Here is an 11,532-nt window from a genome sequence, read left to right on the forward strand (position 1 = left end):
ATTTTTGAGTAATTAGTGATGGATTCCACCATTTATGTTGGATTGATTCCAAGCCCATTGTCTATAAGTCCTTACAATATATTCAACAAGTGAGAAGGTTAAATGATGGGATTATACTTACCTTAGCTTCAAATGCAACGTTAGTTATGTAGGTTAGTGGGAGGTAATATCCTTTTTCTTTATATGTATTCCATTATTACTTTGCCAAGTGATGAGAACGGTCAGATTTCAAGATTAAACCTAGCACTAATTAAACATTTGGTTTCTAGACCTAGGTCATATTAATCTAAATAGGATCCAAAGACTAGTAAAGTCTGGACTCTTTGATTCTAGAAGATCTTTCAGTCTACAAATCCTGTATAGATGGTAAAATGACCAAGATTATTAGAACCAAGGAATGTTTGGAGTTAATTTATATTGACATGTATGGAAATTTTAGTGTCCATGCATGGGGAGGGTATGGGTATTTCATCACTTTTAGTGATGATTACTCTAGGTTTGAATATGTACACAGGAGATTCGACGCTTTGGATACATTCATTGAATTTAAGGTGGGATCGGATAACCTATTGGGTATACATATCAAGTCACTTCGATTAGATCAAGGTGATATGTCTAGTAAGTTTGATTTTTTCCATTAGAGCATGAGATTATTTCCTAGTCATGTGCACCAGGGTTTCTATTGCAAAATGGAGAAGGGGAAAGAATATATCAAACTTGGTTGGACATAGTGAGATCGTGGATAGGTTTCTCATATTTTTCTGGATTCTTTTAGGGATATGTCTTATAGAAAGTGTAATGCCTCTTTTTCTTAAGAGGTACATCAGTTTATAGGATATCTAAGAGGATTTTTGGGTTATTACCTTTATAGTCAGGATTATCAGAAGATATTTGTTGACACAAATGTAAGTTTTTTTTTATGAAGACCATATGATAAAGAATAAAGCAAAGAGTGATACAAATTGGAGGATATATTATAAGATAGTCCCACATTGCATAGGATACTATGGATCCAAAGGGTTGAAGACATACCATACCTATGATTTCTAGTACACTAGTGCCTCATCATAGTGGGAGGTTCATATTCCATAGATTATAATGAAGTAGTGAGCAGTGTTTGTACTCACTTAAGGCAAGGAGCTATGAAGAGGTAGTTAGAATCTTTCTATTATAACATATTTTAAGTTCTTGTAAAAGCACCTAAAGGGATAAAACCCATAGGTGTAAGTTGGTCTATAAGAGAAACATAGGAGTAGATAGAAAACTTGAGTTTTATGTGGCTAAGATTATAGCTAAAGGTTATAATTAGAAACTTTGTTTCAATTATGAAAAACCTTTTCAATAGTGATCATACTTAAATTCATCAGATTACTCCTATCTATTGTAATGTGTCTCATTTATGAGATTTAACAACCCAACATTTTCATAGCAAAGGGTCTTGTGTGTATAAGAAGACACAAGGAAGTGTGGTGATACTCTAAGATCATGCAGGTAGATAACAATCTACTCATTGGATATGATATAGGGATATTGCCATCAGTCAAGATTTGGTAGTCTACTAAGTTCTAGAGGAAATTGCAATATATTCTTGGGGTTAAGGTCCTTTAAGCTTGCAAGAATAGGAAAATTGTACCATGTCACCTACATGGATAAGCATTTAGTCAAGCACATGATGCAAAACTCCAACAAGAGTTTGTTACTCTTTGGATTTGGAATTGTTTTTCTTAGGAACAATGTCCTTGGACATTTATGGAGAGAGATCGCATTAAGACAGTATCCGATGCCTCTCCAATGGATAACCTTAAGTATGCAAAACTATGTACTAGACCATATATTTGCTTTGTTGTAGGAATAATGGGTAAATATTAGTCCATTTCCTAATTAGAGCTTTGAGTGAATGTCAAACATATACTATAGTATCTTTATAGAAGAAGAGATTATATGTTTGAGTCTTTGCAATGAGTTGGTACTCTTTTCATACTGAGAAATTGGACTTCAATATGATAAGGACTCTCGAAAGTCTACATCTAGGTATGTGTACACTTTAAGACTTTTTTTTTCTATAACAACAAAGGAAGTCTTTTGGCTTATGGGTTATCTTGGCTATATCGTCTAAAATCTTGTTATGTGATAACAATGAGATAGTGGCATAGTCTAAAGAACTGAAGTAACACTAGAAAAGGAAACGCACAAAGAAAAAGTGTTACCTCATTGTAAGATAGTATAGGGAGGTGATATGACTATGGAGCAAAATCTTTCTACAATGCCCAGTCTGGTTTTGGGGCTAGTGGGAGTTTGTTGGGATTAAACCCTTAAAAGCAAGACATAATGTAACAAAGTTAGACTTAACTATCCCCTTGTTATCCCTTTGTTTTATTGACATTGATTCGAGTATTCAACCCATGTCTCTTACATTTACATGACTTGGGTGCATTAAGGGTTGCATAGAAAATAAAAGTCATGGGTTTGTTGTAAGTAAATAAATTGTCCACAGTTGTTTCATGGATTTGGGCAATCCAGTAGAAATTGTATGTACCACCTCTTAATTGGAGGAATGGTTTCTCTTGGCTATCGGGATAGGTTTCACATGATGAGTGTACTAATGTATGTGATGCACACTGGATAGGACCTATGATGAATCATGACGCAAGGCAATCAATTGTCATGATTCACCAAGCTACATGGACTCTCAACCTTGAGAGGATATTAAGGTTATGCCAAAATCAACAAGAGGTTTTGATCTATGGGTGGGACCTTAAAGTGGTCATATATCTCTATGGATTAGGTAACTGTTGATGAAGGTTGGTGGTAATAGGTATTCTCAATAAGAGGTACCATGATATCTCATGGGATTGAGATAGTGTGTCATCTTGGGTGATCCAGAGAACATGTAATCATGAAATCTATGGCCACAGTAATTCCTTTAGTGGAATTTGACATATGCTCCTTGGAGCTAGAGTATGTCATTTGATCACATAATAAGTAAGGTTTGTAACTCAAGGATTTGAGAGGTAATCTTGATAGATGATAACACTACCTTATTAGATTATGGACACCAGTTCCTAGGAAGTCTACATGTAGTAGATAGTAGGTCACGGATTTGAGCACTTAATGTTTCGTTGTAATATACATAGGGTATTGGAGTGTAGTTGACTCTCTGTAATGGGATGTTGAGTCAATTTCAAAGTTTGATTATGAGAGAGTCAATACTTCTATGGGTCCTAGTGGTTCCCGCTCTAAGCTCATATTCGTTATTGACAAGATTTATGAGGGTTTGATGAGTTTTTAGTTCACTTTTGTGTATCAGGGCATTCTAATAATTATGTAAGGTTGCACAGGAATAAGTGAGTGGTATCTCTGGACTAGGCTAGTTGATTAATTAGGCCTTGTATGGTTAATTAATCAATCAATAAATTTTTTAGGCTAAATTAAGTGACCCAAGCCTATGGTGGGCTTAAGTCACTTAAGCCCAACAGGAAGCCTATAAATACTCCTTTAGGGGTTAAGATTTCCAAGTCTTGCCATTCTCTCCTTCAATCTAGAGAGAGAACTCTAATCTCTATCCTTGAAATCTCCACCATTTCAATGCTTAGACACAAAGAAATGTCATTGGGCGAAAGATCATGGTGTTTATGAGATCCTTTATGAATTTGGAGTTATCTACATCGATTGGAATTGATTCGGGAGCATCCAGATCAAAGGTATGTGGCTTTATTCTCTAGATCTATGTTTTCTATGGCATCCATATTATTTTTTAATACCTGTTTATTCGTTGCGATAGATTTAGAGAGCTTAGTATAGATTTGCATGCATCCTACACAATCAAGAGCATAAGAACGGAGTAATCCAGGGTTCCCAACATGGACACCCTACAAGTACTATGTTTGTTTTCAAAATTTTGAATTGAACTTCAATAGATTTTATAAGTGAAAACCATTGATATTTCAATCAAGTATAAGAATACTAGTGCAACTCCTCATTTCCAAATTAGAATTGAAACTAAAGACCCTATTGAAAGACTCAATTAAGCTTTCAATTGAACAAATATGTTTGATCAATTGCTCAAATATGTATTCAGAAGCCTTGCAAAACATAATAATTAGTCAATTATGTAAATAAAAAAAAAAACCTAACCATTTTATTTCTCATCCACATAAGCATACATATATTACCCTATAATTACATCTAATTAAAAAGAAAAAAGTGAGTTATAAAAGTAGAGAAATTTAATGATATTGTGTGCATAATTTATCGTCATGGTAAATAAACGTATACTTGAGAGCTTAAACATTTAACGTGCATCCATAGTTATTGTTAGCTCATTTATAGAAGCTTCTACACTAGGTGAGTTTGCATCATTATGACATGGTTTCACAACAAATGCAGGCTGATTAGGAGGAGGAAGAGTGGAATTGTTACCCAACATGGAAATAATTGTCAACATGGTAGGTCGATCTATTGCGAATTCTTGCACACATAAGAGTCCAATGTGGATGCATCTCAATACTTCATTTGTATGATTTGACTTTTCTAGTGATAGATCTACTATGTCTAAGGCTTTGCTTTTTGTCCATAGGCTCCAAACCTGTTTTTTATTTTTTCAATATCAAGTAGCTTACATAAGTAAATAATATAAGGAAAATTAAAGCAACAAAGATTCAATTTACTTACATATCCAACTAAGTTGAAGGAGGGGCTACCACAATAATAAGTTGTGTTTCTTCTCCCAGTAATAATCTCTAATAGCAAAACCCCGAAGCTATATACATCAGATTTTATTGAAAATAGTCCTTCCATTGCATATTCAGGTGACATATAACCACTGCAGTGACAAACAAGAAAAATTATTAAGATTTAATCATGGGTTCCTTATTGGTATCTCATATATTATACTTACTATGTCCCAACTACCCGATTTGTGCTTCCTTCAATTTGATTCCCACCAAATAATCTAGCCATACCAAAATCTGAAATTTTTGGGATCATATCAACATCTAATAGAACATTGCTTGCTTTTAGATCTCTATGTATGATTCTTAATCTTGAGTCTTGATGAAGATATAAGATCCCTCGGGCAATTCCAATAATGATTTCAAAGCGCTTCTCCCAAGTTAACATTGATCTTTTTGTTTCATCTATATAAAAGATATGAAACATTAATTAGTAATGAATGAATGCTTAAAAGAACCTTTCTAAATGATTATACAAGAACCAAAGGTAAAATTATTAACAAAATGGTAGAAGATAAGACATCAATACCAAAAATGAAAGAGTCCAAGCTTTTGTTTGGCATGTACTCATAGATTAGCATTTTCTCTTCTTCTTCAATACAACAACCTAGAAGCTTCACAAGATTTCTGTGTTGGAGTTCTGCAATTAAGGTGACTTCATTCTTAAATTCTTCTACTCCTTGCCCTGAATCCTTTGATAATCTTTTCACAGCTATTTCTTGTCCATTAGATAATTGACCCTAATGATCATTATAATCCAAATTTAGCTTATTCATGATCTATATAGCGGAAAATTCAACTTGATATAGTAGTTGTCATGAAACATATATGTAGAAGTGATTGACAAGCCATACAAATTCAATACACATAATTGAGAATGAGTACCTTATAAACTGAGCCAAAACCGCCCCGTCCAAGTTTATTAGTGAAGGAGAAATTATTTGTTGCTGCAACTATAGTGCTTAGATCAAATAATTGCAATTTAGAAGGTGTCCTACTTTCATTTCCCTGCTTTGCTTTTGAATAGTGTGCAAGCCACGTATCACTCGAGTTCAAATTAAACAACAATTTATGTTGTCTTCCTTTACCTACATATGTTGAGAATCAATAACAAATAGTTATTGCATGTTAAATTTTTAAGTACTTAGGTTTGTGGAATTATTCTACATTATTTGATTATGGTAAAAATAGAAATTAATTAGAACATTGTTTGATGATGTTTTAAACAAAATAGCTTACGGTTTTTTCAATCTATTCTCCATAAAGAAATCAAGCATTTATGTACAATATAAAAGTTCTCAACTTATTTTCATGTTTCTAGTTATTTGTAAAAACAATCTACAAAAAAAAAAAAAAAAAAATTAAAGCAGATCAAATAAAGACAATTTTCAAGTGCTTAGAATTTTTAGAATTATTATATTTTATTTGATTATGGTAAAGGAAAAAAGGAAAAAAAATGGGAGAAAAAAAAAGAAGAAGAAAGTTTCAGTGTTGCTTTACCATAGATTTCTAATTACCTTTTCTCTTCTTCATTGCCAACCAAGATAAGGAGACCATGAGAACCGTGACCAAAGCAAGCCCCACCGTGAGAATCACTATCAACCATTTCTTGTGAAAGATATTTTTCTTTCTTTTATTTTGAGCTAAAAATGAGAAGATCAGAGGGGAAAAAAAATCATTTGTAGGTAAGTCTGAAGACCCTTTCTCAATGCAAAGGAGAGGTAAAAACAAAATACCATAATATGACATGTAGCTCTTATGACAACTTGAAAATGAAGCCTAACGAAATAATAATATTAATAATAGTAAAACCTATAATAATCATAATCATAATAATAATAATAATAATAATAATAATAATAATAATAAGGAAAAAAAAAAAAAAGAACATTACCTTGTTGTAAATCTCAATCTGTCATTAAAGTGAATTGAGTTTGGGATGATGTTTTATAAATTGAAGCCAAACTTGAAATCCATTTGATATATACATTTTAACATGTTAATACAATTATATTTTTAAAATTCAAAAATTTAATTTTGTAAAACAAGAGAAAAAAAATTATAATTGTGATAAATTCCTATAATATATATTTAGTTAATTTTAACTTCATTTTTATTATATTTAATACAAAAAGTTAGAATAAAAGTACATATATAATTATTATATTATATTAATATTACACTTAGAAAAATTCTAAGTTTTATGTTATTATCCTTTCCATATTTATTCATCTAAGTAATATGAGAATTTAATTTAAATAAGATTAGATTGAACTTGAGTTGACATTGAATCCAACAAATTCAATCAAATTATAGCTCTAAATAGTGTTAATTTATTCAAATATGTTTAAATAAATTTTTTAAAAATTTACTACTGCAGTAAAATAATTTTGAGTAATTAAGATAAGATGGGTATAATTAATGTCGTGAAAAATAAATACCCAAAGTAATAGCATCCACACGAAGAAACAAGTCTTGGCCCCCTACGCTGAGGACTCTTGTGTCCATCAAATCCCCATACCAGGACAAGCACCCACTCCCACTCACGCTAGCCCGTGTGTACGCACTGCAGTTGCAGTTATTCAAGCACTCCTCTCTGCACTCTTCCAAGCTCAAGCTCGTGTCAACACGCGCCGCCGATGTGTCCGGTACCTTCACGTGTGCCATTTTTATGAACCCTTCCCCATTCCTACACACGCTCGAGCCATGGATCCTCACACACCCTTGCGACCCGTCTGCCAATGACCAGTCACGTGCTGACTTGGGCTCGAATCCCGCAAGGCACGTACACTCAAAGTAGTCTGCTGTAATGAGGTTGCAATTGCCGTTCGGCCCACAGCGGCCATAAGTGTCACAGCGTTCCGCCGGCGCGAACCAGAACGCTACCCATTTGCTGTCCGATTTCTGCGCCGTGTAGTATTGGAGGAATCCATTACTGTCCGCCGTTAATCTGGATAAAACTGAGGGCTGCATGACGGTGTATACCACAGAGACCTCATCCGTGTTGTTCAAAAAAGTGGTGTTGAATATGGAGCCACTATTCACCTCCGGCACACTCGCCCACCCTAAACCATTCCAAGGGCCGGTTCGCCATAAAGGCTGGAAACCCTTTCGAAAGAACATTTGAGGAGACCCACTTACCCCCATCTTGTGCGTGTATTCACCGGTTCCTGGGTCACCCTGTGACTTCCAAGATGTTAGGAACCGATTCAACCCGGTTCTCCTATCAAGTCCTAGCTTCATGTAGGGAAGCATAGTATCTGTGGGATAATCAAAGCCTTGCCATACAACCCTTTTACCATCATTTTGGATCAAAACTAGGTTACCTGTGTCCAAGAGCTGAGCTATCGTGTTGTTCACCGATGAGACAGAGACGTTTGTGGACCAGAGAGGAGAATCTCGGCGGTTGAGAACGAGGTTTCCTCTGGTATTAATTGAGAGGACTCCGGAGGTGTCATTGATTGGATCGTCTCTGTTAAGGACCCATACAACTGTTGTTGAAATACTGTAATACCAAAGTCCAACGTAGCGGTGGCTGGAGTTGCTGGGGGAGAAGAACCCAAGAGCGAAGCGTGCTCCTTTTGACACCAGAACGTCTCCGTCCCTTAGGGGTTGGGTCGGAGTTATGGTGTCAGCAGGAGTACAAAACGGAAGGGCAAGGAGCAGAAGCAAGAATTGCAGAAACATTTTCGGAGGCGGGATGATTCCGTGATATGGGTGCTGGGAATGTTTAATTTAAGCAGGTTTTCGTCCGCCCGCTCACCACTAATTTAAGGCAATTAATATTCCTCTAAATTTTGGGATTTTTTTACTAGAGTAAGGTAGTTTAAAAAAATAATTTCTTATCTTGAGATATTTGGAAATGAGTTAAACCGCTATTTTTATTTTTCAAATAATTAGTTTTTAAATTAAAATAATAAAAATATAATAATTAATTTTATAGATGTTTTGACATAAAAAAATTAAAATAAATAAATGGAATATTTATTAAATATATGATTTATTTATTTATTTATTTAAAGTATTAGCTGATTAAGTGAATTCAACAAATACTCCCCTAAATGTTATTAATTTTTTGCATCAACAAGTGTCCATGCAGTCTAGATTTTAGGTTGCTTCTCTTTCCAAAAGCCAGTCCCTTCCTACCTTGAGGTTGGACGTCAATCAATAGTTTAAAAAAAAATGCAAAACAAAAGATGGTTGAGGGGTCCCGGATCCCTTTCCAATCAAGTTAGGCCGATGAAGGAGAAGTCATTCTTTCTTAAGGAATTAAAACACTTACTTGATTTGTTTCTGGTTGTAAGATGACGATGATGCTAATGGTGATAATAATAATAATAATAAACATATAATTGTTAAAATAAAGTTAAATTTAAATAATAAAGTTTTATTTTAATTTATTTGTATCTTCATGATATCTATAAATTAATAGTAGAAAATGAAATATTTTAAGTATATATATAAAACATTTTATATTTCTTAATATTAATAATATATAAGTTATATACTTTTGTGATTTTATGTTCTACCTGGATGGATAAACTATAATTCATTTTTTTTTTATTTAATAACTAGTCTAGTCTAAAAATATTATACAAAATTGTTTTCTAACTCAAAAAATATGTTTAGCAAACTTTTGGTGTCAAATAATTTTTAAAAAATTTGTTCTGAAATTATACTATTTTGTAGAAAAAATTTGGATTGTTTTTAATTATTTTTTATAAAATATTTTTAAAAGAATTAAAAATGTAAAAAAATATTTTCTTAGATAATAAAATTGATTTTTTTTTCTTTTTATATTTGAGTTCTCAAAAGGAATTTTGTCCTGAAAAGAATTGACAACAAAGAATAATAAATGCCTAAATTTATTATTGAAAATGTTGGAAACAAGCCCAAAAGTCTACAATGTAAAGTCTTCTTGCCTTCCCCCACAAGTTAATGACATGCCAACTATATGTAGCTATGTTGAAAGCAACAAGAAGAAGACTGAACATTCAAATTATTCGTTTTCATAGATAACAAAAAATTCAAATCATTCCTTCTAAAAAAACACAATGTTTGTGTTGTATTAATCACTTCAAAATTGCACTAACACAATGGTTCAACTTCAATTTTAATGCATGGATGATTGAATTTGCAAATGACGACTCCTTGAAGGGGCTAGCTTAATAATAAAAGAGGTAAGGATAAGAAATGATGATGCTGATATCTACATATAACTAGTCCAATTTAAGATATTTGAAGGGTGAAAGAAGACATTAATCAAGTAGCAACTCCTTGAAGGAGTTGTCACTCATTGAAGGAATTGTCTCTCCTTGAAGGAGTTTCAAAGTTGTCTCCCTTTGAAGGAGTTGTCACTCCTTGAAGGAATTGTCTCTCATTGAAGGAGTTTCAGAGTTGTCTCCCTTTGAAGGAGTTGATACTTGATTAATCAAGGAGTTGTCACTTGATTAATGTCTTCTTTTCACCCAAATTATTTTCTTTCACCCTTCAAATATTTGAAGGGTGAAAGAAGACATTAATCAAGCAATAACTCCTTGATTAATCAAGTAGCAACTCCTTCAAGGGGAGACAACTCCTTCAATGACTAATGATTCCTCCAAGGAGTTGTTTTCTTTTTCAAACATTTAAAAGGTGAAAGAAGACATTAATCAAGTGGCAACTCCTTGAAGAAGTTGTTTTCTTTCACCTTTCAAACATTTGAAAAGTGAAAGAAGACATTAATCAAGTAGCAACTCCTTGAAGGAGTTGTCACTCATTGAAGGAATTGTCTCTCCTTGAAGGAGTTTTAGAGTTGTCTTCCCTTGAAGGAGTTGCTACTTGATTAATCAAGGAGTTATTGCTTGATTAATGTCTTCTTTCAGCCTTCAAATATTTGAAGGGTGAAAAAAAACAATTTGGGTGAAAGAAGACCTTAATCAAGTGGCAACTCCTTAAAGAAGTTGTTTTCTTTCACCTTTCAAACATTTGAAAAGTGAAAGAAGACATTAATCAAGTAGCAACTCCTTGAAGGAGTTGTCACTCATTGAAGGAATTGTCTCTCCTTGAAGAAGTTTCAAAGTTGTCTCCATTTGAAGGAGTTGTCACTCCTTGAAGGAATTGTCTCTCATTGAAGGAGTTTCAGAGTTGTCTCCCTTTGAAGGAGTTGCTATTTGATTAATCAAGGAGTTGTCACTTGATTAATGTCTTCTTTTCACCAAAATTGTTTTTTTTCACCCTTCAAATATTTGAAGGGTGAAAGAAGACATTAATCAAGCAATAACTCCTTGATTAATCAAGTAGCAACTCCTTCAAGGGAAGACAACTCTAAAACTCCTTCAAGGAGAGACGACTCCTTCAATGACTGACAACTCCTCCAAGGAGTTGTTTTCTTTCACCTTTCAAACATTTAAAAGGTGAAAGAAGACATTAATCAAGTGGCAACTCCTTGAAGAAGTTGTTTTCTTTCACCTTTCAAACATTTGAAAGGTGAAAGAAGACCTTAATCAAGTGGCAACTCCTTAAAGAAGTTGTTTTCTTTCATCTTTCAAACATTTGAAAGGTGAAAGAAGACATTAATCAAGTAGCAACTCCTTGAAGGAGCTAGCTTAACAATAAAAGAAGGGTAAAAAATGATGATGATATCTACGTGTAACTAGATCGATTTAAGATATTTGAAGGGTGAAAGAAGACAACTCCTTCAAGGAGTTGCTACTTGATTAATGTTTTCTTTCACCCTTCAAATATCGTAATTGTTATTGTATTCTTTCGGTTGCTTTATTTTCTAGTACTGCAAACTCATGCTTTGGCAACAATGATAAAA

At 33.5% G+C, this 11,532-nt stretch overlaps 1 protein-coding gene across 1 annotated transcript; it reads right to left on the reverse strand.

Moving 5' to 3' along the window:
* Window positions 1-4,291: 4,291 nt before the first annotated feature.
* LOC117923188 (G-type lectin S-receptor-like serine/threonine-protein kinase At1g11410) lies at window positions 4,292-8,417 on the reverse strand. Its single transcript, XM_034841422.1, has 7 exons — window positions 7,172-8,417; window positions 6,248-6,373; window positions 5,616-5,818; window positions 5,260-5,470; window positions 4,898-5,135; window positions 4,672-4,822; window positions 4,292-4,585 (listed from the first exon to the last, which is right to left on the reverse strand). The coding sequence occupies exons 1-7, from the start codon at window positions 8,415-8,417 to the stop codon at window positions 4,292-4,294; spliced, it is 2,469 nt and encodes an 822-aa protein (XP_034697313.1).
* Between the last annotated feature and the right edge of the window lie 3,115 nt (window positions 8,418-11,532).

The sequence above is a fragment of the Vitis riparia genome, chromosome 10 (genome assembly GCF_004353265.1).
Source record: "Vitis riparia cultivar Riparia Gloire de Montpellier isolate 1030 chromosome 10, EGFV_Vit.rip_1.0, whole genome shotgun sequence".
Lineage (NCBI taxonomy): Eukaryota > Viridiplantae > Streptophyta > Magnoliopsida > Vitales > Vitaceae > Vitis > Vitis riparia.